This window comes from Triticum urartu, chromosome 3A, assembly GCF_056163025.1.
Source record: "Triticum urartu cultivar PI428250 chromosome 3A, HENAU_Tu73, whole genome shotgun sequence".
Taxonomy (NCBI): Eukaryota; Viridiplantae; Streptophyta; class Magnoliopsida; order Poales; family Poaceae; genus Triticum; species Triticum urartu.
In genome coordinates this window covers 110768138-110793344 of record NC_141875.1, presented here as the reverse complement: position 1 = coordinate 110793344, position 25207 = coordinate 110768138, and the positions used below count along the sequence as shown (strand labels likewise).

General features: G+C 43.9%; 3 protein-coding genes across 5 annotated transcripts; 2 read left to right on the top strand and 1 right to left on the bottom strand.

The window, feature by feature from the left end:
* Positions 1 to 5852: 5852 nt before the first annotated feature.
* On the bottom strand, positions 5853 to 10442 carry LOC125543146 (nuclear pore complex protein NUP35-like). The gene is made up of 3 exons (XM_048706397.2): positions 9830 to 10442; positions 7219 to 7330; positions 5853 to 6308 (listed from the first exon to the last, which is right to left on the bottom strand). Exons 1-3 carry the CDS (start codon positions 10354 to 10356, stop codon positions 5985 to 5987), a joined length of 963 nt encoding a protein of 320 aa, XP_048562354.2. The 5' UTR covers positions 10357 to 10442; the 3' UTR covers positions 5853 to 5984.
* Positions 10443 to 10545: 103 nt separating this feature from the next.
* Positions 10546 to 16358, top strand: LOC125543139 (Thioredoxin superfamily protein). Its single transcript, XM_048706389.2, has 11 exons — positions 10546 to 10804; positions 10909 to 10953; positions 11279 to 11335; positions 11507 to 11576; positions 12744 to 12785; positions 13751 to 13824; positions 13987 to 14057; positions 14642 to 14727; positions 14894 to 14994; positions 15894 to 15955; positions 16040 to 16358. Exons 1-10 carry the CDS (start codon positions 10595 to 10597, stop codon positions 15951 to 15953), a joined length of 816 nt encoding a protein of 271 aa, XP_048562346.1. The 5' UTR covers positions 10546 to 10594; the 3' UTR covers positions 15954 to 15955; positions 16040 to 16358.
* A 1538-nt stretch (positions 16359 to 17896) lies between these two features.
* On the top strand, positions 17897 to 24119 carry LOC125543145 (homeobox-leucine zipper protein HOX29-like). 3 transcript variants are annotated; one of them, XM_048706395.2, is made up of 16 exons: positions 17897 to 20173; positions 20294 to 20403; positions 20549 to 20639; positions 20737 to 20832; positions 20952 to 21065; positions 21164 to 21247; positions 21341 to 21496; positions 21590 to 21664; positions 21769 to 21875; positions 21970 to 22162; positions 22245 to 22448; positions 22522 to 22599; positions 22786 to 22920; positions 23007 to 23326; positions 23419 to 23527; positions 23631 to 24119. In XM_048706395.2, exons 1-16 carry the CDS (start codon positions 19799 to 19801, stop codon positions 23940 to 23942), a joined length of 2559 nt encoding a protein of 852 aa, XP_048562352.1. In that variant the 5' UTR covers positions 17897 to 19798; the 3' UTR covers positions 23943 to 24119. The 3 variants fall into 3 exon arrangements, with proteins under 3 accessions (XP_048562352.1, XP_087402682.1, XP_048562353.1); XM_048706396.2 differs by having other exon boundaries at positions 17933 to 20173; positions 22245 to 22430; XM_087546556.1 differs by having other exon boundaries at positions 17898 to 20403; positions 22245 to 22430.
* Positions 24120 to 25207: the final 1088 nt, after the last annotated feature.

Sequence of the window (25207 nt, the reverse complement as noted above, 5' to 3'; positions counted from 1 at the left end):
CCAAAATAAAACTATGAAATGTGTCACTTCATGCTCAAGCAAAATTCCTGAAGGTTAATAGGATTGACATCTTAGTATTGTCAGAAAAACAACAGGTGCAGACTTGGAGTGAGGGAGAATAGAACCCGAAAGTTAAGCGTGCTCAGGCTAGGGGAGTGGGAGGATGGGTGACCGTTCGGGAAGTTATATGATTTGGAATGATGAGGGGTGATTAGAGGATAAATTGAGAAGTGATGAGGGGTTAAAATAATTCAGAAATTTGAAAAAAAAGTTTAATTTTTTTAAAAAAAAATTCAAAAAAAAATCATAAAATTCCACGTGGCCTATCCCTTTAGTCCCGATTCAGGACTGAACCAGGACTAAAGGGATAGGCAGAACCGGGACTAAAGGCCCTTATGAACCGGAACTGAAGGCCCTTTTTCTACTAATGGGAGCTATAAAATGTCGTTTTCACAAGGTGTAGACAATGGCCAGACATATATTTTCACCATATATATATATATATATATTGTCTGATTGAGCCCTCACCATGCCAGAATCGTCGTATCAAAATCCGAGGACTAGGCCACCATAATTTGTCTTGGTCAGCCATCCCCGTGGCCAAAGTACGGTCAGCACCACTCTTCAAATCGAAAAGAAGTACCGCCAAAACAATGGAGGATAACAGTGAAAGGAGATGCCTTTGGAGGAGACATGCAGAACTGCAATCAAACTAGGTAGATTCTTTTTTTGTGTGTGAAAGAAACTAGGTGGATTCACAACCGCACATGCAAAAATAGCTCGTCGCCACCACCATCTGCCAAACTTGGCCGAACCACTGCGATCAACCACCCTAAAATCCTCATGATCTCCAGAAGCGTCTTACCTCATTGGATTGGTTGCACCACATCTATTGCCACCACGCCCCTTAATTAGCACACGCTGGCTAAGAAGTCATGCTACAAAGAGAAACCAAAAAGGGTGAGCAAGGAGAGTCGTCGCCGTCGACGAGGGTAGGGGGAGGCCTCCCCCAACGATAACAATTGGGTAAAAAGGCAATGGTGGTTCTCGCAAGAAAAGTCCAATCGCTCCTAGGTCACACATGGACACCCCGAGGGGTTCGTTTATGAAAACGACTTGTAGACTAAATTGTCTTAGACTTGAGAGGCTATCTTTCTTACTCCCTCTGGGTGGGAACATAAGCCGTGCACGGGTTCTTCGGTCATCAACTTAACTAACGAAACATGTGTTGTGTGCCTAAAAGAAACATCCTTAGACTCGTTGTGGAACAAAGTTTCTAAATGTATTTTTATGTCATGTTATACATGTTTCGCTAGTTGCCCGACATACATTTCCATCCAAACGGATTAGCACGCTCCGTCTAGGTGATCATACACAGGTTTTGTTTTGCTTTCGAGAAGTCAAGATACACCCGTTTGAGCATCAATTAATATGTGACGGAGAAAATAATGCTCCCTCATATAACTTTAATATAAAAGTATATACTAATCAAAAACATTTATTTTGAGACAGGCGAGTATCTATGATCACCGCAAAGCTTTGTAAACACTTCAGGAGAACGGCGGAAGGCCAGGGACGGCACACCACAGCCCAGGTTTGCTATTAACAAACGGCTCCAACGTCTGGCTCCAAAATATAGCTGCAGAAAATACATACATATTCCACAAAGAAAGAATTTAGCAACTTCCACAAGAAATATAGCTCTATGAACGCGATATGTATCGCTTGCTCATCGACAGTGCATGGGGCATGGGAAACGAAGCTGCCACCTGTCCCCCTCCAGAGAACCGCGGAAGGGCCACCTGTGCACACGAGGACGCCCGCGATAGGCCGGGGTCAAGATTACCGGAGATCTCCTACATGAATGCCACTACCAACTGCGATGTGTACATGTACAGCAGTCAGTCAGAGAGAAAGATGCATCCAGGCGCGCCGTGGTAGCAATTGAGAAAACTAATGCTACATGATGTATAAACTACTCCTCCAAGCTGGATCAAAATGGCCGGAATGATTAATGACGGGTGCACGCATGTGTGGTGCAGGGGATTCAGAGTTTTTTTTTTCAATTGTCAGGTCCATCTACTGAACGTGTATCATCGGAAATCATGAAATAAATCCAGAATAAATACGAGCACCAACACTTGAACCTTATTGGGCTGGGATACGACTATCCTCATAACCTTCTCGCAAAAAAAAAAGACTATCCTTATAACCGTTGAACCATAGGTTGGTTCGCTATTCAGTTCTCTTTTGACCTGAAGATAGAATAAGGCCCTGTTTGTTTAGGCTTTTGCTTCTACTTTTACAGCATTTTTACTTTGCCCAAAAAGCCATAAAAACTCATAAATAGGTGTTTTTGGAGCTTTTATAGCTTTTGGAACTATATATTGCTATATTGAATCATCAAAAGCCATAAAGCTCCAAAAGCACCTATTTAGGATCTTTTATGACTTTTTGGCCAAAATGGAAAAGCTGCAAATATAGAAGCAAAAACCCAAACAAACAGGGCCTAAATGCATTGGGGTCCTTAAGGAAAAAAACTATCTGTTAATTTATATTTTGAATTTTATTTTTTGCGTAAAGACCTAAAGTTATCACAAGTCATTACAAGCACATCTTTATAGAAAAAATACATCTAAATTCTTAGGGGTGCCGAAATCATCAGAAGAGGGGATGCGTAGCCTACGACGGGGACGTTGGTATGCATAAGGAAATTGTTGAGGAGAAGATAAAGAAAGGGTCTGGCGTTGTTTGGTCGAGGTGCCGAGAAGCGAATTCCAAGCTGCGATAAATTACAAATTTACTTAAATTTTGAAGATGAATATAAAGCAAAATGAATATTTTTAGTAGAAAGATACTACTTACTCTGATCCAAATTAATTGGCGCAGCTTTATTACAACTTTACAAAGTTGATAGGATGGAGGCAATTATGTAGTTGTACTAAAGTTGTGTCAATTAATTTGGATCGGAGGGTTAGTACTAAACATTTCACAATGAATGCACCTTCGAGAGCAAAAATACCTTAAAAACCCTGTTGAACCATAGCATAGAGCTTTCTTCACATACAAGCATATGTTTCTTACAATTTGTTCTTTCTCCAACTTTAGCAGCCACACCGACCAACTAATTTAATAAAAACACACAATTTCTACACGGAGTTGTAGTGATTGGACTCAATGGTTCAGCAGCATAGTGCATTATTTATGTAAATTATGCAATAGCTCATACGTAGTACATCTACACTTTTTTTTGCGGGTGATATAAGTACATCTACACCTTGATCTAAGAATGTACATACTCACGATTAGATACCAATAAAACCATAGTTGTATGGTTATGGTTAAATAAGATAATCATTCGTAGTATTGCCTCGTGCACGTATGTATACGCAAGCTATAACTACATGACCACGTACGGAATCAATCTTTTAAGCCATCCTTGTACTGTAGATCTGCGACAAAGAAATCGTCCAGTTAATTAAAACGATGGAGATAATCAATTCAAATGCATAAGTATAATTTAGTAACTAATTAGACGTGACCGGCCAAGTCAAGACGCTGAAGTTTGCGCCCATGGTGCCCGGCAGGTGCTGTCATCAGCCGCATTTCTGGCTACTGAGATTAATATGTCAACGTGCTCAGTACTATCATTTTTATTTGTGAAGCTGATTTGTCCCATTACAGAAAATTCCTCCCTAAGATGACGATAAATGGGACGCAAATGGCTCCGAAATTCAAGAAGGCTACGCAAGCAGTGCGTGCCCTTCTTTTTCTTTTGCGAAAAGTGTGTACCTTTCGAAAGTAACTTAATATTTGAAACCAGTGGCCGGCTGCAAGATAATTTTCTTAACGTGATGTGATATTCCTTGAAAAACTGTTATACTGTACATAATGACCATATACTTTTGTTATTGTCTACCTTCTTATTAGTTTGCTGCGATGGCTTTCCAAGAACACTTTTTACTCCCCCACAAAAGAAAGAACACCTTTTTACTTTTATATGTGTGGCTAGTTGCGAGCACAAGTATTTTGAAGCTGCAACAATAAGATCTTGATTGAATGAATTAGTACAGATATCTAAAACTAACTAATTCACAATGGAAAAGTGATCACATACCTAAAAGATAGTGTAGTTACACTATTTGTGGTGCAATTATCTTAGAATTATAATTATAACGGTTGCTTTTGCACTTAATTGACAACCAATGTCTATTTGGTTTACATGATTGTGAAAATATAGAAATACAGAAAACCTATGATCGAGATACCATGCCATATTAATACCTATGGGAATTGAAAACACATGATTGATTCTATAATAGAAGTAGTTTTTCTGCACCTCAGAAATACATGTGGATTTTACTAAAAGATTAAGCACATAATATAGTTGTCATAGAAATAACAAAGAAAGCTCATGATGTTGCATTGAATAGGAATTTCCTTTGGATTTCCATGCAAAGTAGACCATAGAAAACCCCTATGCTTTTTTTTTTGGGCAGAATAACCCCGTGATTTCTAATCCTATTAACCAAAAGTTCTATAGAAAAGATTCCAAGGAACGAAATCCTCAAATATTCCTACGATATTTCTTTAAAACAAAGATGCCCAAAACGTCTCATTGACTCGGCTGTGATCAGGTCGTTAACTACCTCCTTTGACAGTGATTGCCCATCACTAATGGCCAAACTAATGACAAGCCCACAAGATCCTCCAAAAAAAAAGACAAGGCCGCATCGCCCTTCCTGATTGGGTATTACTGCATTTGTTATTCAAGAATAGTGATTGGAAGCTGCCTTTTCGGTTGAGAGGTTTGTGTCATAACAAAATTCCAAATGGCCACGGTATTACGCATAAATTATCAATGTTTGGTCTATCAAGTACTAATACTATATGTTTTTAAGTACGTGCTCCCTCTGTTTCCACATGATTTTAAAATGTCCAGGATTGGCAAAGAGGACGAGCTCATGTCTTTTATAAAATGCAGTGTTCCGTGTACGGCCTCCGGTAAAGACAGCCTTGCGGGAGACACTTGGCCGGCTGAGAAGACGTACAAAACTATTTTGAAGACGGAGGCGCTCCTAGATAATATTAGTAATGTTATCTCAAAGAGAGAAAACTTCTAGCGTTTGATTCAATAGTACAAAAGATGTACGCTTTTGATTCAGACAAATGTTATTTCTGCAGGCGCAAGGATCCCAACGTGGCGGCTTCACACATTTTGCAGCCTGCGCTAGCCCACAATTCTGGAAAGATCTCAGTTTACTTTGCTGTACCAAAATAGTTTGGTTGACATTTCCGTGTACTTCATTTGTCATTGATTTGTTCAAAAGACGTGCTGAATTCTGACCTGGAGCCGCCAGGACGTACTTGATGTTGTTGATTATCGAGTTAATTACGTTTAATCAGTACTGCTATAAGCAGCATAGTACTACTCCCCGGCAAAAAATAGAGCATAGTAGTACTATTAATGTTGAGTTAGCGAGCTGGATTGACTTAATCGTGCCATGTCAACGAATGATCGACCGTCAGCTATTTCGGTTTGTCAAACCGTTTGCGTTCATACCCCAATCTTGAAGAATTCAGAATGTGTGCTGAAAGTCTACCGGGGAGCTGACTAACAAAGGTCAACCTCCATTTTTCTCCCTTTTCTTTTCTGTTCCTGCAAGATACAGAGAACAACAGAGCAGAAGCAAAGCCGGATCCGTTGTTTCCACCGGGGGAACCGTTCGCGTCCTGTTTCCAGGCCGACTAGACGTCAAGGCACCATCCCATTTTTCTGTGCTATATAAATCTTTCAGTAAAGACGTGTCCAACATTAGGCCGGAATCATTAAATTTCAAACACGCACGACGAATAGCACAGACATTGAACGAAAACAAACAGCAGGAAAACATATGTTATGGCAAATAACATCTACCATTGATCCCCACTTTGCCGTAATATCACCAACAAAATTCTTCCACAATCAGATTAGACAACAGAATTTAGAGGCCAAACATAACGTCCATGACCTTGGACAGGACCGATTTCGCGGGCGAAGCGATGGCTCCGGACGCCCCGCGGTTGCTCTCGTTGCCGTTTTGCATGGGATTGCTCGGCAAAGGCGCCAACGCGTTCCTGGTGGCGAAACCGCTCGGCGCCACAGCTTGTGACGGAAATGGAACCGACATGCCGCCGTTGTAGGTGTCGTCGGTGTTTTCATTCAGATACGGTCGCTGCCATGGATCCACTTGCTTCACCCCAATGATAAGAACACTGTTTAGCTGCTGGCCGTGCTTGGCCAGCGCTTTCTGCGCATCATGACGGCTCTAAAACATACAAAAGGAAATACAAATCAGCTATGAAACTGACCCACAACCAACAAGGGGCGGAACGGGGGTCTTAAAGTGGAATTTTGCATACTTCTACTAACTGTACATGTTTCAACTAGAGTACATTAGCAAGGCCCCACATAAAATAATTGATGGTAGGCAAAGCTTAGCACATCAAGGCACTGTGTCATAGTAAAGGACAATCAAACTACAGGGCAAAATTGGCCATTGTGTCCATCACCACTTCATATGATATGCTGATATAGTAGAGTAGGTGCACAGACCACACAAGGAATTGTTTTGTCACTTTGCTTCAGTCTTCATTTTATTTTCATTTCAGAAACAAATGCATAAGCTAGCAAAGATTTGGTGTATTTAACTGCTTCTGTGATTTTGAATTTCCTTAGCTGCTACTGTCATTTTGATACACCCATATGTTTCAGACTATCTAAAGTCGTTAAAGATTCTGAAAACACTGACACTGCATGTATCTATCTTGTGACAAAATTTCAAATGCAAACTCGATATGTAGCTCAATAAACACAAATGACAAATACAGTGCTGGCACTGATAATGGGCCAAAAATTCACAGCCCAACTTGAATGAAATACTACTGACAGCTGGATTTGTAATTTTTTGTTTCTAGATTTGAGATTGGAATCTGGATTTCAAAACATGACATAGTTGACACATGTTGTGTCTCTGTCTTCAAATTTTCTTGAAATTTTTACGACTTTTGGAGTGGTATTTGCAGACAGAGTACCGGAGCACTCAAGTTTTTGAGGATACACCCTCACATGCAATGATATTAGAAGTATTACTTTCAGGCTAATATTTTCATTATGAGTAGGGAAAAATAGAGATCTTTTATAAGTATCAATGCTCAAACAATTCAGTACAAGTTTACCTGATACAAGATATGCATCCAGTTCGCATCCCTCGGACCAGGAACGTGTCTCAAGACTAACCCACATTTCTCAAATTCTCTCAGTACAAAGTTGGTATCAACCGGCAGAAAACTGGCAGAAACAAGGCAAGGAGCATGATCAGACACAGAATATATAAGCACATTTTAATCAGGACAGGAAAATTAATTAATGAACTAGATTATGCATTGGAGAATATCTGCTTCAAACAACATAGCTTAAGAAAATATATATTCAAGTACAACAATAATAATCATGTCTTTACATCGGAAGCTGAAAAGATGAGAGGGGTATAACTGGCACCGTGGGGATGCAATCTTATTGATATGTTCAAGGGACATCTCCATATGCAACGAGAGCATAGGTAGTTGTATCCAGATGTTATGTCTGACTATATACTATAGTGCATCATCCAACGTCTAGATGCAGAACTTACATAAGGTTCCTAAAACTATTTATTGCTAGATTACCAGCTGTTCTCATTGCTTAACCTCCTAAAGTAAGGCGAGGTGGTAAGGCTACGCCTTAGACATAGAAGGAACAGAGCAATCAAGCAGTTTAGCACGCACGAATATATTGCAAGGAAAAATAAGAAAGACCAAGAGATGGGCCACTACCTATGCACTTCCCTGTGGCCCAAAAGCCCATCTAGTAGACTCCTCCTGTGACCTAATTCCACTATCCTCACTCCCTACTACCTCATCACAGCCGCCACACACCTTCTGCTCTCTTTCCTTACTGTAGCAGTACACAACCCTAAAACTCCTCACCGCAGCATCCCTTCTTCCTCAACAGCAGAGTAGATCTGGCAAGGGAAGGCGACGGTGGAAGCAGGCGCATGAAGGGATGCTCGCCGGAGTGTTGGGGGATGGTGGGGTTGTCGTCTCCAAGCCCCAGAAGCGGTCACAACGATGATGCAGCGAGAAACAGGCGCTAGCAGAGACCTCTGACGACAGTGGACCTTTCACTGAAGCAGTCGTACGTTTAATGTCTAATAAAGTGGGGCGGACACCGGACGCCTTACCATCCTGGGGCGCCTCAGTGCTTAGGCGACACATTAAAAACAATGCTACCACCTACTTTCAGATAAGCTAAGTTTCCACCAAATGTAGGTATCTGTATGACAGGGGCACAAATGATATTATGAGAAAGCATAGAAAACCATCATTCTTAGGCAGAAATAAATCCATCGAATATGGACATTAAATCACTCCCACTCACACAAGGTCGCAGAACGGTACACATAGCGAATAATAAGCTATCACAAAACCAACAAGTGTGCAAGGGTAGTACCAAATCGTAAATATACCGAGTAACTATATAATACAGAGAACATGTGCTAATCAGGAAATGCAGTCCATAGCCCAATACACATGTGAAATAACAAGAGAACTGTAACACTTTCTCATCAGACACAGCCGGGCATGGTTGTTTTGTAACAATTGGTATGTAAAACTTGAAAACGAATAGCTCTTTGACTATAAACGCCACAAAATCTGTGACAAATTTCATCAATCACAAATACTAAGAGATTTCCACAAGGTCAGCACTCAGCACATCGATGGCTCGAACCACCAAAATATAGTTTGGTCCAGAAAATTAGCGGAACTGAATTGGTTAATGTGTTCACGAGTTCGGTGATTTGGTCAGAGTCAGCAATAGCATAATAATGTGGTACTATGTCCCAAAATTACCATTCTTAGGCTAATGATCTTCCAAATTTCAACATGTTAACGATTGGACTTTGGGCCTCGGCTCTCCATCGTTCTTTTACATAGTACGATTGTTATTTGGACGTTGCTTCAAGCATTAAGCTGGAGAAATGAATGCAAATAATCATTTTAAGCAGTCTCTTGTTTTCAGCTAAGGTCATATAGCTAATCTTGGTATAAAAACACAATTATATCACAGTATGTTGAAACTGCATCAGCGAATCGGCACATGGTTCTTTTTTATCACATACAAGACATACATGATTCCCATTTTTTTGTACACTGATCCACTTCAGTCACATACCAATCAGTTAATGTGTTTACAAGTTTGGTGATTTGGTCAGAGTCAGCAATAGCATAACGGTACCATGTCCGAAAATTATCATTCTTAGGCTAATGGAGGACCTCCCAAATTCAACTTGTTAACAATTGGACTTCTGGCCTCAGTTGTACATCACTCTTTTACATGGTAACTTGATGGGTATTTTGATGTTGCTTCAAGCATGAATGTCAACAATCATTTTCAGCAGTCTATTGTTTTCAGCTAAGATCATATAGCTAATCTTGGTATAAAAAACATAATTACAGATTTAAAAGGGCACAGTATTTCAAAACTGCATCGGTGAAACACCACATGGCTCTGTCTCATGCCATACAACTCCTACAGGTGTACCTCATACAAGATATACTGGATTCCCAATTTATTGTGCACTGATCCGCTTCAGTCACTTACCAATCACTTAAACAACAACCCTTACCTCTAATTGCAAGAAAACCTATGCATAGACATACACGACTATATGAATCGAACACCACAAATTTCCACCAGAAATCTAGTGCATTCTTCGTATCGGGGTAAGCAAGAGGAGAGGCGACATACCCAAAAACGGTGACCCATTCCTCCTCGTCGACCCGGCCAGTGGAGAGCACCGAATCCCTCGGCATCTCCGGGCGCGCGACCTCCCTGGGCGGCGGCAGCGTGATCAGCGCCACCTGCTGCTGCTGCTGCTGCGGCTGCTGTGCGGAGGCCGTCCCCGGGGACTGCTGCTGATGCACGACTCCGTCGACCGGGGAACCATCCCTCGCCTTCTCCTCCCTCGAGGGGGACCACCACGCCGCCGGGGAGGGGGAGCCGTTGGAGCGTTGCGGGGTGGAGAAGAGGCCCCCGCGAGGGGGAGGAGGCGAAGGGGACATGGCTGCCTGCGGAGGCGTGTAGGGCGGCGGAGAGGGGGAGTGGCGGGACAGGTCATCGAGGGAGAGCAGCGGGGGAGGCGGCGGCGGGGTGGAGGCCTGGGCCTCGCGGCGCACGGACGCCGGGGGCATGCGGAAGGACGAGGATATCGGGGACGAGAGGTCCCGCAGGAACGGCGACTGGTGCCGCCGGTGGTCCGGCCTGGTGGCGCTCATCGCGGCGGCGAGGAGCAGGAGGAGAGAAACCCTAGTGACGCGACCGACTGTCAGACTGTGGCTTTGGGTTTATCGAACCAAAAAAAAAAAAACACGACGCGAGCGAAGGTGTAAGCAACGGCAGCTCACCGACCGGTGGGCCCCGCGACTGGTGGGGCCCACTTGAGGGTTGTTAGTAAGCGGGTTTACAGTGGAAGGCGTAACTGTTTCCGGTGTCAAAAAAGTTCGAACAGGCAAAATGGAGGTTGCGACGGCGACGGAGGCGTCGGCGCCGGCGGCGAGCGGCGGGGCGAGCAGGCGGGGCCACCCGTTCCCGTGGCTCGACGTGGCCATCTCGGAGCCCTACTACTTCCTCCACCTCATCGCCTTCTTCTCCTACTTCGCGGCCCGCACCACGGCGCCCGCGGCCGAGGACGACCCCGAGCTCCACAGCCGCCTCATCCGACGGGTGAGATCCCGCGGCCCCCGAGTCTAGATCCGGATCGCGCCGCCCCGCCGGTCCTTGAACTGTTTTGGCTCACGCGGATCGGCGTCTGTGCTGTGTTTCTGCAGGAGATCCAGGCGGTGCTCGTGTTCCTGGTGCTCTTCACAGTGAAGGTACGGTGTCTAATGACCACCACTAGTGTTTCAGAGTAAAGGTTTCCTTGTGCCGTAATGGAATTTGACAATTCGACTGGTTGGAGCACTAAGCTGCGTGTGAAATAGAGCTGGAAATGTACAGTTTCCACGCGATGCTAACCTGACCATAGTGCCACTATGTGCTATGAATCTATGATGCCCAGCAGTCATGATTTTAGCGATTTTCTGTATTTGCATTTGGGGTCAGTTAGGTCCCAGACGCAGGTCTCTCAAAAGCACTACTATGATTTGTATGAAAAATGAAGCTTGTAATTTGCTGACCAAATAAGTTGATGCTTAACAGATTGTGAAGGAGGAACACTGGGAAACATTCATCGCTGATTCATTGCTCTATGCAAAGGTGTGTTCATATGGAATGGCTGTGTTCTCTTACTTTGTTATCATGATCTCTGGTTTTTATATAACTTCTAGGCAAGGGCAAGCCAGGATACTAAAAATCATCGCTGTTCCTTACTACAGTTGATATTGCTGAATATCTTGATGCTCCTTATGTTCTTGTTTTGCTTTGCAGGGCCTCTTGTTGGTTGTTACTTTTGTTATCGATTATTGGTTGACCGTTGGCTACTTACTGGGATTTATTGGTATGCTTTTGTTTTTCTTCGGGTTTTATTGGTGTGCATTCTTATGAAGAGCAAAGTAAAATAACTATCGTGTTTTATATCACCACCCTGACAATACGTTCAAGTTTTTGAGCACTTAATAGGGAATTTTCTTCCTGTCTGAATCTCCTACAGTGTTCATTCTGTGGTTAATATTTGTATTCATGCAATGCTAAATTTTATGCTGTATTAGACTCATCTCAATCATTTTCCAACATAACTTGTAGGCTATATCAGTTGATGTAGCAGTCGCTTAGTTTGATCGATGTTATGATGTAACCTTTGTACCCTTCAGCTTTGTCCTGCATACTGAATCTGTCTATTAGTCTATTACTTACACTGCATCCCTGATCATCAAACACCCATCCAAGTTTGCAAAACAAAGCTGTAGCCATGAGATTAGTAGCACCAGACTATAAAAGACTATGAATGAATTAATAGTCAATAACTGCAATTGTTAAATTGTAGTTTTACTCAGTCAGTAATGAAAAAAAGATCACTCACTGTTTCCTACCGGAGCACTGAGGAGGAATATAAGTTATGCAGCAAGTGTCAGTTGCTACTTGCAATGTAATTTTAGCCCAAGCTCTTATCAGATTATCCATCCCTTGCTTGTAGCATAACATCGAGGCATAGAAATAGTACTCCTGATCAGGATCATATTCTGCAGGCAGGATGTGAACAATTTGATTTCCTTGTTATGTACCATGGCAAGACACTCCCAGGCCAGCAAGATCCGCATTGACTAGCTCTGATATGAGTTACATACCATGTTGCAATGCTGATGCCAGTGGCATTGCAGCAGTCACTACAGCAGAGCATCAAGTGTATTTTTGTGTGTCAAGTTATGAGCCATTATGCTAGTCATAGTAGGAAAGCATTGATACTGCCAAGGAGAAATATATCTGATATGGGGCACACTGGTTGTCGATTGCCTACTTGCTCCTCTTAGATTTCCTGATTTATGTAAGTCTTGATGCTTCTTAATATTCCAATTTCAAGATGTATTCAAATCATACCATGAATCCTATCCGAAGTTTTTCTTGGCAGTAAAGTTTGAGATATGCTTTGGATACAATTTTCATGCTAATCTAAACTGCTTCATTCGCCCATTTTAACCGTTGCTTACGTTTAGTTTTTCATTTGCAGTTATATATGCTATGGCTCAACAGCCACCTTATGATGGCCTAGGTACGTTTTACGATTATATTTTGAGTCATTTAATCATGGAAGTTATGTATAGTGTTGTCCCCCTCAAAAGAAAAGAAAAAAAATCTGTGTCGGCAAACTGTATTCCTAAAGTAAGATGATATTCCTTCAATTTTTATTCGTATCTTTTGTCTGCACCATTGATGTGATTATTCCGCTTCTTGGTAAGTAAACTTTAATCGATGCTTACCATGTCCCATTAGCTACTCATAGTTGCAAACCCGGTTCTGTCAGGTATATCCTATGCGGGGCACATTGGTTGTGGCTTGCCTACTTGAGAATCATCTGTCATAGCTAACGAGTGAGATGACTTGTGATTGAGTTTTGAGACCAGGGGATGACATTATAGATAAATAGGCAATTGATGTGGCCTTTTTTGTTCCCACTTGTCTCAAAGACAGGAGTTTGGAACCCAGAATCACACTGGTATACTAGTACATGTTGTAGGATAACCCCAGTTCCTGAATTGCCACAACGTGGGCATTCTTCTTACTTCTTAGCGAGAATTATTGCAGCTGGAATTGTGAGGCCTATTCACTAATTAGCCTAAAAGGCCTTAATCTGAAATTGGTAAAGTGGATCATCTAAAAAAGTTAATTTAGCTGGGGATTACCAATATTGCAAACCTGGAAAAAATGCATGACAGAAGGTTTTGAGCCGGATCAAGATCATGAGTTGAATAAATTATGCTCACAAATTGGTTTCTAGCTTAACAATTTCGATCCTTTTACTATGCGTGAGTACCACTTTTCCTTAGGCACACCCATATGTACATCCAATTGCTAAAAACGTGGCACTGTAGAATCATATTCTTCTGTTAAGTGATAATACTGAATTAGTATTACACATAATCGCATTATTCATATTGATTTTATACTAATTTCAAACATCACCACACTTCTCTCTTAATTCGGAGATGAGATAAGATGTTCATTTTTTTTACTTAGGTCATTTAAATCATTTGACCCCGTTGCAACTGGAAAGCCTGCTAACTGAAGAGCCAACAACACGATTTTGGCTGGTAATTTCCTGTACTTATTTTTTTACTACATTTGCATTTCACTTTTTTGGTAGACTTCTGATAACATATATTTCAATCCCATATTATATGTTACTGCCTTCAGTGAGTAGGATCCTATTCAGAATTTGCTCATTGTTCGATTTGTTATTTAAATTTTAACAGGTTGAGTTCCGGACTTCCTTTTTAACACCATGTATACAAGCAAGCAGTGTCATGCCTGAACTCTCTAACATGTAAGTTATTTGGAGTTTCTTTTACTCCTTTTACAATTATTTTTGCACTTCTGAGCTCTGTATTTGTACAATAAGTCTCAAAACTCTCCAGTAAAATAGACTCTTTCCGTCATTATATTTGACAGTTTGCAGTAATTTACAATCTAGGGCTACTAGAGTTAGGTATTAGCTGGGCATTACTTGAGAGAGTTTGAGGTTGAGTCTTAGCTGGAAGCACGAGATATTCTTGTCATTTAGCTTTGCAGCCTCATGCCATTTGCATTACTTTGCTTCTGAAATACACTATTTTATTTTACTTCTTTTTTTGAAATGGATATACGCTATTTTACTGATTAGCGAGCTTATGTTTTCACAGTCAATATTAGTATGATTAGTCATTAGTGTAATAATCTATCAAATAGCTTTAGCTTGTTCTGAGCACAATATAAGTACTCCCTCCGTTCACTTTTGTAAGTCATTTCAGAAAACTCAAAATGGGCTGTTTTGTACATTGTCTGAAATGTCTTCAAGGTCTTATAAAAGTGAACAGAGGGAGTAGTATTTTCCATATATTGGATCACGTTCTGATGATTCTTTTAATGCAGATACTCCAACAAGAACATTTCTTTTGGATTAGTTGATCTTGGGCATTTTCCAAATGCTGCAGCGAGGTTTGGAATATCCATGTGGGGTAAATCTTTAATTTTACTTCTGCCATCTATGCTCTTTTTTTCTTGGTTTGGATGGTCTACATTTCAGTCCTACATAATCGATGGACTCCTTACTGGATCTTGTTCAGAATGTGCTCAAGTCTTTCTTCCCACGAGGGTTACATTCTCTGTTGATTTCATTGACAGATCATCTTCCCACTTATATACTGTTTGACAAGGCGACCGAAGTTGCTCGGCTCCCAGAAATTGGAAACGGAACAAAAGTATTCGTGCCAAAAGTTACCAAGGTTAGTTTTCATCACTTCCATATTTTTATTATGACTTATGACTGAAATAAGTTCATCATCTCCCCCTTTTCGTGTACAGACTAATATGATATATCTTTGGAATATTATCTGTTCGAACAAACTGTCTTGTAGCAAGAGAATCAATAATGTTGTTATTTACACAACTGGAGGAATAGCCAGAAACAAGTTACTTCTAGGCATATAGCCAAATCAAGTTTTGACATTAAGAATTAGGAATATGGTTGCTTTGTCTAAAGAGCTTCATTATTCTACTTCTGTACCTAATTTTGATTTGGCTGGTTATTCCAGTTGTGGGAAACCGGTAACCCCAGTTCCTGGAAAGAAAAAGGAAACAAATATAGTTGAGACAACCTAGTGAGGGTGGCGGACCTAAAACGAGGCCTACAGATACTAGCCCCTAGGGCATTTTCAGACAACCATGAGCTTCCTGCCTGGTCCCGAACTTGAACACAGGTGGGCTTGCATGTACTCACGCACCTCGCTGACTGAGCAACACTCTCCAGTTCTCTACCTCCCTGTTAAAGAAAAGGGTGGAAGTGAAATAGTTGAGATATGGCCGACCTAAAAAAGCTGTGAAACCTGATGATATGTGGTGCAATATGACACCACAGTCTCCTTTCGTTTTAGTTCCGACAAAATATCAGGGCTGGCTATCTGGCATTGTGCCTCAATCAAAGCACTGATTACCGAGATGTTAACACATCAAAGCTGCATCAATGATAGAGCTCCTGAAACTTCAGTTAGCTACACTGTCTTCCTCACTGACCTTATTGTCAAATTCAACTATATCAAGCATTAATGATGAGCTTCAACTATGTGGTATTGCTTTTGGGAGAGATGTATGATATAGTGATATTATGCCTATACCTTTCTTGCAGAAGCTTCTCTGCCAGCACTTTGATCTTGACAGGCGACTGATTGAATTCCTGTCTACCTAGTTGTAAGTCAGCCAGATATGACTTTCACTGTCCTTTTCATTTCACCATCTAGAGAACACCTGTCAACTGAATTCATCCTGTCGTAGGATCCATTGTCTATCCCAGGTGTGTCAAATTGAAGGTGACAATTCGGACAAGATAAATGGACCAGACAGTTGTGTGGAAGCGATTACTTCAAGGGGGGCATCTTCAAGCTTGTTTTATTCGATGGGTTTGGTCGCACCCATCCAATCCAAGGCCAGTATACTTTGTGGCGACAAATATGTTTTCGCATCTTACTAGTTACTACGACCTGTCACTTCTTGAATTCTGGAATGTTACTACCCCTGTATAGATCTTGTAATGATTCGCCGACTATGCTTTCCACTGCAGTAGTGGTCAATCCAGACACCATTCGTTTCCAAAGTGCAGTGTGTCTCGGAATTTGTTTGGATCTCGGCGCCTTTTCCAAGCGGTAATGGCCTGCACGGTAGGCCATCCTGTCCCCCCTTAAACCCCGTTCCATTATCTGCCACATGCCCGATGCTTTTCCATGTGAATTCACATCTTAAATATGTGCTTAGTGCTCTCCTTGATAATCTTGATTGAAAAAATATAAAACTCAAAGCATTGCATTTGGCCACCACCATTGGTAAGTGGGGGAAAAGTGGGATTTTGGTGGCATTGTTAACAAAAGCTGACTGCCGAGTGAGAGGAGGGATTGGTGGTGGGTTTAGAATAAGTCTGCTGGTTATTCAAAAGAAGGGGCGATGGGCTGATAAGATCACCAAAAAAATATTAGTTTTGCAAATCTGGGGAGGCCAAAGAGGACCATGGATGGGTGATTAGCTTAGAATAACACAAAAGGTGTGCATATCCAGGCCATGACACGTCAGACCCAGGTTAGGTGTTGGTAGTGGGATAGGACAAGCCCTAGCTTTTTAGCTTTGGCCGTTTTTAATACAAAAAAATATATGTTTTCATATGTTTGCAGCAGAGTATCTCCTCTCCTCAGAGTGGAAAAGGAAGCATGGAGTATCTCCTTTTGAGTTTTGATATGAGGTAAAGTGTGGTCTTGGCAGGTGCCATGTGGACCAGTACTCAATAGTGGTTGGGTTGGAGCTGTCAAGCTGATAGCCTGCAACCCCCCTTTGTGGCTACCTGCATTAATACGATATCATTGCAGTGTAATGCAGATGAGAACTAGAGATCTATAACTTGTAGTGTGGATTCATTTAAATGACCAAACAAAAACCTAAACTCATACGTTTCTAGGCCCTTCTGATTGCGCATTCCTACAAAATTTCTATGAAGTGGCTCAATCTATGTGGAATATGATGAGAAATTTGAACTTGCTAGGCTAGATCTCTTGGAAACAATTTTTGTGCGCTGTTAGAGCAAACATCTTTCGAGGTCAATAGTGTTGTTTGTATTCTTATAGAATTGCGCTGCATTGCCACTCCTATATAGTTGCCATGTTTTTCTTCTTCGATTTCCCACACTTCAGAGTGGCAATGGTTTTGGTTCTAGAGAAAATGGACATAAATAGCAAATTTGTCAGTGTCCATACTACGTACTGGTTACATTTTTTATGTGTATAAATCCTGCATTCCAAATAGGCTCATACCATCCTGAGGATGGTAATTTGCTCCCAAATACTGCAGGGACGAGGAGAAACCCATCTAGCATGTCTGCAAAATCATAAAATAAAACCTCACTCATGAAATTCGCCTGCAAATTCATGAAGGTAGACCCACCTGGAAAATAGGATCATATAAGACCCATTTTAAGAAAGTATCACATGCAGAATCGGAGCTCCTCAGTTGTAAAAAAGAAGAGAGAGAACAGTACTTCGAGCTATGCCAGAATTTTATTATCTACCTAAAGAGTCATGAAGTGAAGCATTTAACGGAAATTCTGCATAGTGAATATGCCCACGCATTTTTCACAATTAATAAAAATTTGACCGGGTGTTTGACGAGTGCCTGAAGCCTTGTGAAGAGGTAGTAGTAGTAGTAGTGGTAAAAGACATGGTGTTTGAAATGATCGCTGCCCGTTCTGGAACCGCGAGACCAGGATGGAGCAAAGCAGTAAAAAAGAAAGAGGCGGTAAAAAGAAGCGTTGCAAAGAAAGAAAGGGAAAGCCTGGGCGGATTTTCACCGACGCCGTGGTGTGTTGCTGAGATATACTGACACGGAATCTGTATGGGGCGGATGGGAGTCCAAGATGCGCAACGCCGGCTTTAATCAGGCTCCAATTGCCGAGGAAAATCCGCTTTCCCGCGCACACACAACCCGACCCGTTACGTGTTTTACTACTATACCAAAGGAGATGAGATGAAAGCCTCTCTGCCCCCCGTCTCCAATCTCGAGGAAAATTCTCTGGCTCTGATCAGGTACCGCTGCTTTGCTCTTTGGAGCAGCCTCCTGCTCTCTTGCTTTGCCTTCAGAAACGGCTATCAGATCATCGAAGGAAAATCGAAATAGCACTAAAATCGCACACAATTATTAGAGACCTTGAACGCTGAAGAAATCTGGATTCATTTCTGGACCGCCGAAGGGATGTATATTTTTTGTTTTTGTTTTTGTTTTTGTTTTCTAGAGGAGTTTTGAGTGTTTCTATGGAAGAGGGATCAGGGGAGAGATGCGGCACGCCCAAGAGGGCCATATAATTAGCGAACTTACGCAAACCCACGAGGAATATCCGCGGGCGATCTCCAGGATCGAGAGCTCACGCCCTGGCTCAGGGGGAATGTCTCTTGAGCATAGCGCTCGCGGAAATATTGAAAGGAGGAGGGCAGCAGGGAAAAGATAAAGGAAAAGGGATTCCTTTAGCCACCGCTGCTGCTGAATTTTCCAGTTGTTTTCTCTGTCTGTGCGTGGCGCGCGCGACAAAGGAAAAAGATGCAGCTTGTATTCTACCGATAGAAAAACAGGTAAAGAAGAAAAAAAAGATAAGTAAAGCCTCGAATCTGCTAAAGCATGTGCGGAAAGCTTCCAGTTAGTTGCGTCCGCAAACTAGTGTGTAGTGGTCCGTTTTTTTTTTTAAGTTAAACTACGGTACTGATTCTAACTGGGAATGTGCACAGCACACTCTGATGATCGGGTATTTCTGATAATCCTCGCTAGCTCCAAATAGCTTCTGAATTTTAATTACTGACAAAAGTAATGTGTGTAGCATGTTTAGATGGGTAGTTTCGCCAGATTCTATGGGTGCTGGACTGTTTTTTTGTCTGTAAAATTTATGCGAAATTCGAGTGAAATCCCTGCATCCTGAATGGTTTACTGTTGTTGGCGGAGGACACGAAAAATGCCGGAATCGGATTGGATGAGCCGGCACGGAGTTGAAGTGTTTTCTTTCTTTCTTTTCTGCAAAATCCCTGCGCTCTGAAGACGGATGATTTAACTGCTGTTGTAGGTGGGGGAGATGAGATGAACAAAAACTATGGCGGACGGCCGGGAATGGGTTGGATGAGGCCGCACGGAGCTTTCCTTTTCGAAATTTAATAGCACGCGCGCGCGGTTGGTTCGATCGGTCGACCGAGTTTTTTTCCTTTTGCTTCTGCCTTCTTTAAAGAAGAAGCGACACTACAGCTCGTCGACCCAAAAAGCACGGCCCTCCTTGTGCTTGCCGATGCCCGGCCACTAGCTATCGGAAATTAAGCTAAGCGAGCGGCACCGGCACCGGCGCTCCGGCCATGGCCTCTCGCGCCCTCCCACCTTCCCCATGCTAGCCACATGCCCCACCACCTAGGCCTTCTTCCTCACTCCACTCTACTAGTCCACGTACGTACCCTTCAACCAACGGCTGCAGGGTAGAGAGAGGGATAGGTAGGTAGACACGTACGTACTTGTGGGTAGGTGCCGATGGTGACGGCGCGGGAGGCGAGGGAGGCGGCGGCGGCGGCCATGGACGCGAGCAAGTACGTGCGCTACACGCCGGAGCAGGTGGAGGCGCTGGAGCGGCTCTACTACGAGTGCCCCAAGCCGAGCTCGCTGCGGCGGCAGCAGCTGGTCCGGGAGTGCGCCGTGCTGGCCAGCGTCGACCCCAAGCAGATCAAGGTGTGGTTCCAGAACCGCCGCTGCCGGGAGAAGCAGCGCAAGGAGTCCGGCCGCCTGCAGTCGCTCAACCGCAAGCTCGCCGCCATGAACAAGCTGCTCATGGAGGAGAACGACCGCCTCCAGAAGCAGGTCTCCCACCTCGTCTACGAGAACGGTTACTACCGCCAGCAGACGCACAGCGTACGCCCTCCTCCACCTCCCCCGTCCCCGGCGACGATGATGAGCCCACCTCCCTTGTTGCCGCCGCCGCGAGCTCACGCCTTTACTCCTCCTCCTCCTGTTCTCCCGTTGCCGTTGCAGGCGGGGCTGGCCACCACGGACACGAGCTGCGAGTCGGTCGTCACCAGCGGCCAGCAGAACGGCGTCGTCGTCGTGCCGCCGCCTCCGCCCCGCGATGCCAGCCCTGCTGGGTACGTTACTTGTGTTCGGTCCTTGCAGGAGGCCATGTTCATCTCTTTGCTTTTGTTTTCTTTTCCTATATATGTATAGCAGCCAGCTAGTTTCTGTGTGATGTGTATGCATGTATGGATTTTCAGTACTGCTTGTTTCCTGCAGATTGATGTCCATCGCGGAGGAGACATTAACGGAGTTTCTGTCCAAGGCCACCGGAACCGCCGTTGAGTGGGTCCAAATGCCTGGGATGAAGGTCTCTTTCCTCTCAACTGAATTCCCATTAGTTTCCTCTTTCTGAACTCTCAACTTCTTGCATGGTGTGCTTAACCAACCATTCGTGTTGTCTGCAGCCTGGTCCGGATTCCATTGGAATCATCGCCATCTCGCATGGCTGCGCGGGTGTTGCTGCGCGAGCTTGCGGCCTCGTAGGCATGGAGCCTGCCAAAGTAAGCCCATTGCTTTCACCTTCTTTTTTTTGGACTATTTCCTTGCTTTCACTTCACTACATCTCTTCGCTTTTAACTTTGTTAAAATCAAAGAGTGTTCCTGACTGTTGCCGACTCAGGTTGCCGAAATCCTCAAGGATCGGCCACTGTGGCTGCGTGATTGCCGGTCTATGGAGGTAGTAAATGTGCTGCCTGCTGGCAGCAATGGCACGATTGAGCTGCTCTACATGCAGGTAGGAACAGCCTCGTTAACTCTCCCATGAGTCCATGGCAGACCTTAGCTGATATATACCCTGTCATGAACTTTACATTTTTTGCCATCTGTACGTAGCTCTATGCTCCGACGACATTAGCACCGGCTCGTGACTTCTGGTTGATGCGGTACACCTCCATTCTTGATGATGGAAGCCTAGTGGTGAGTTACTAATCATCAAATGTTCATGTCCAATTAGCATCATCATTGCGTGTTCATGTGTCAGCCACCTGACTGTTTGTTTTTGCTCTAAAGGTATGTGAAAGATCACTCAGTACCAAGCAAGGAGGCCCCAGCATGCCCCTTGTGCAGCCTTTTGTTAGAGGTGAGATGCTTCCCAGCGGGTTCTTGATCCGGCCTAGTGATGGTGGAGGTAGCGTGATTCACATCGTTGACCATTTGGACCTGGAGGTAATAACAATTCAGCAACAAATGACAAACTGTTTCTTTATCTAGTTCAACTATCACAGGAAACTAAGCAAGCTACTTTGCGTTCGTGCACAGCCTTGGAGTGTGCCTGAAGTTGTGAGGCCGCTGTATGAATCTTCTGCCATGGTGGCCCAGAAGATGTCGATGGCGGTACAATAACATGGACTATACTCTATTTTTTATCGCTCTTGATAACACTGAATGCTTAGGCATAAAACGTTAATCTTTGGAGTAACTCAATTTTGCAAATCCAGGCCTTGCGCTATCTCAGGCAAGTGGCTCATGAAGATACTCATTCTGTAATCACTGGATGGGGCAGACAGCCTGCAGCCTTGCGAGCTCTGAGCCAAAAGCTCACCAGGTTGGGCTCTTAAACAGCACACGCAGATTGTAGATGCTTCTTATCATGAATTTGTTTCAGTAAAAAGTGTAACTGATTCCGCACCTGTTTTCAGAGGTTTCAATGAAACTCTTGGTGGGCTTGCTGATGATGGATGGTCCGTGATTGAGAGCGATGGCGTAGATGATGTTTGTATCTCTGTTAATTCATCCCCGAGTAAATTGATGAGCTGCAATGCAACATTCAATGATGGACTACCCATGGTTAGTACTGGTGTTCTTTGTGCAAAGGCCTCGATGCTATTGCAGGTTAGTTTCATGCCACACTTTCAAGTTTTATTTCTGGAAAATGAATGTGATATTAACATCAACTCTGGTACTGATTTTGTAGGATGTCTCTCCACCGTCACTACTGCGGTTTTTGCGGGAGCATCGGTCCCAGTGGGCCGATAGCAGTTTAGATGCATTCTTTGCTTCCGCGCTGAAACCCAATTTCTGCAATTTACCTATGTCTCGTCTTGGAGGATTTAGTGGCCAGGTTATACTTCCTTTAGCGCACACGTTTGACCCTGAAGAAGTAAGCTGCTGGTCTTCGGTAAATTTTACAAAGCCCCGCTTCATAATGTCCTTCTGCTGCATGTTTTAACTGCGCAATTTATTATCCTCAGTTCTTGGAAGTTATCAAGATAGGAAATGCCAGTAACTATCAAGATACATTGATGCATCGTGATCTTTTCCTGTTGCAGGTAAGTTTTGCTTGTTAATGCCATTTTTACACTTATCTTCATTTTCACTTATTCAATAAGTTAATTTCACTACCTAACCAAACGAGATAACCTGATGCACATATTAATCAAGTTGCTCAACTGAGCTTTGGGAAAATCATTTGTTGTCTCCTTTGTAAAACTTGTGCTCTGGATTGAATTTGGCAGATGTACAACGGGATAGACGAGAACCCCATGGGCACTTGTTCAGAGCTTATCTTTGCACCCATAGACGCATCTTTCAGCGATGATTCTCCACTGCTGCCCTCCGGTTTCCGCATCATTCCGATCGACTCCCCTCTTGTAAGCAGATTTCACCCAAATATGAGACAACATCTCAGCTTGAGACCGTCAACTTAATCCTCCCTTGCCGCATGTATGTTTCGCAGGACACGTCTAGCCCGAACTGCACGTTGGACCTCGCGTCCACCCTCGAGGCTGGGACACCCGGAAGCAGGATGACCGGTCACTCCAGGAGTGGCTCGAAGGCTGTGATGACGATCGCGTTCCAGTTTGCCTTCGAGAGCCACCTGCAGGACAGCGTGGCGGCCATGGCGCGGCAGTACATGCGCAGCATCATCTCGTCGGTGCAGAGGATAGCGCTGGCGCTGTCGTCCTCGCACCTCGTGCCGCATGGAAGCTCTCGCCTCCTCCCCCCGGTTACTCCGGAGGCGGCCACGCTCTCCCGATGGATTGTCCAGAGCTACAGGTCTGTGGTCTTGCAGTGATCATAGTATATACCAGGGTGTATTTGGTTAGTAGTATGTGTTTTGTGCTGATGCTGCTGGGTTGATCGCGCAGATTTCACTTTGGGGCAGAGCTCATCAAAGCCGCAGACGCTGGCAGCGGCGAGTCGGCGCTCAAGGCCCTCTGGCACCATACCAGCGCCATCCTATGCTGCTCTCTCAAGGTACTGTTCCAGGGTTTTGCTCACCTTGAAGTTGAAGAGCTTCTTTCAGCACTATGGTCTGTTTGTTATCGCTGACTCGATCTATGGTGCTGTGACGGTGCAGGCGATGCCGGTGCTGACGTTCGCGAACCAGTCCGGGCTGGACATGCTGGAGACGACGCTGGCGGCGCTCCGGGAGATGACCATGGACAAGGTGCTGGACTGCGAGCAGGGGAGGAAGAGCCTCCTGTGCGCGGACCTGATGGCCAGCGTGGCGGAGCAGGGGTACGCGTGCGTCGAGGGCGGGACGTGCGCGTCGAGCATGGGCCGGCCGGCGTCGTACGGGAAGGCGGTGGCGTGGAAGGTGCTCGACGACGGTGGCGCCGGCGCCGCCCACTGCGTCTGCTTCGCCTTCATGGACTGGTCCTTCGTTTAGTCGAGGGCTCGATCATTTGCTTTTGTTGCCAAGTCTCGAGCATCGGACCTGAGTGCGTAGTAACTTCGTGGGACTGTTGGGTGCGCGGTACAATGTTTGGATCGATGGTGGTGTTCTGTACGGATTGATGGTGCGCCGAGATTGGTGATGCTGTTTGCTTGGTCTGTACCACTTACATTTCCTCCTTTTATCTTCTACTCTATCTATCTACAAGCAATGGGTACAACTTAGAAGCGGATACACATGCTCACACCACCACATGTACTACCAACTAATAGGAGAAGCTCCTTTCAAAAAAAAAAAACTAATAGGAGAAGCTGATGGAACTGGCTACCACACCTGTTTCAGTGGAAGCAAAAACGATCGAGGCTATCGGGGTTTGGGCTTATAATTGTGGATACAAGATTGATGCCCGTCCACGCGCACGCAGACGCCTTATAATGTTGTTGGTGGTGCGTGTGTGCTCGCGCGCAGCCGCTGGGAGCTGCGTGGTGTGCTTCTCGGTGCATATGAGGCGTTTGATCAAATGGCTACGAGTTGAAGCCAATGAAAATAAGCTAAATGGAGTAACACATCTTGTTGTGCAAAGATATATGTAGATCCGTCGTTTCAGTGCAGTTGTTGAGGTTTTCATGCTCATATTTATCGAGAAATTGTTTGAAACAACACGTGTTAACAATTTAAGATACAGTTTCAATCTAGGATAAGGGATGGATAAGGGGGCGCTTGCCACCTCCCTCCCCTCCGCGTGATTCACCGCGTTATATTTATATAACAATTAAATATGCATCACGAGTACCGCTGCTACCTCTTGAGCACTGCGTTGGTTTTCTTTTGAAGAGAAAAGGGTGATGCAGCAAAGTAGCGTAAGTATTTCCCTCGGTTTTTGAGAACCAAGGTATCAATCGAGTAGGAGGCTACGCGAGAGTCCCTCGCACCTGCACAAAACAAATAAATCCTCGCAACCAACGCGATAAGGGGTTGTCAATCCCTACACGGTCACTTACGAGAGTGATATCTGATAGATATGATAAGATAATATTTTTGGTATTTTTATGATAAAGATGCAAAGTAAAATAAAATCAATGAAAATAACTAAGTATTGGAAGATTAATATGATGAAGATAGACCCGGGGGCCATAGGTTTCACTAGTGGCTTCTCTCGAGAGCATAGGTATTTTACGGTGGGTGAATAAATTACTGTTGAGCAATTGACAGAATTGAGCATAGTTATGAGAATATCTAGGTATGATCATGTATATAGG

Excerpts from the sequence above, each read along its gene's own strand:
- LOC125543146 (XM_048706397.2), bottom strand. The coding sequence starts at position 10,356 with ATGAGCGCCACCAGGCCGGACCACCGGCGGCACCAGTCGCCGTTCCTG. Across the intron at positions 7,331-9,829 it reads GAATGGGTCACCGTTTTTGG|TTTTCTGCCGGTTGATACCA; the intron begins GTATGTCGCCTC and ends TGTTTCTGCCAG. Across the intron at positions 6,309-7,218 it reads GGATGCATATCTTGTATCAG|AGCCGTCATGATGCGCAGAA; the intron begins GTAAACTTGTAC and ends TGTATGTTTTAG.
- LOC125543139 (XM_048706389.2), top strand. The coding sequence starts at position 10,595 with ATGGAGGTTGCGACGGCGACGGAGGCGTCGGCGCCGGCGGCGAGCGGC. Across the intron at positions 10,954-11,278 it reads TGGTGCTCTTCACAGTGAAG|ATTGTGAAGGAGGAACACTG; the intron begins GTACGGTGTCTA and ends GATGCTTAACAG. Across the intron at positions 14,728-14,893 it reads GTTTGGAATATCCATGTGGG|ATCATCTTCCCACTTATATA; the intron begins GTAAATCTTTAA and ends TTTCATTGACAG.
- LOC125543145 (XM_087546556.1), top strand. The coding sequence starts at position 19,799 with ATGGTGACGGCGCGGGAGGCGAGGGAGGCGGCGGCGGCGGCCATGGAC. Across the intron at positions 21,665-21,768 it reads CCCAGAAGATGTCGATGGCG|GCCTTGCGCTATCTCAGGCA; the intron begins GTACAATAACAT and ends TTGCAAATCCAG. Across the intron at positions 22,600-22,785 it reads GTGATCTTTTCCTGTTGCAG|ATGTACAACGGGATAGACGA; the intron begins GTAAGTTTTGCT and ends TGAATTTGGCAG.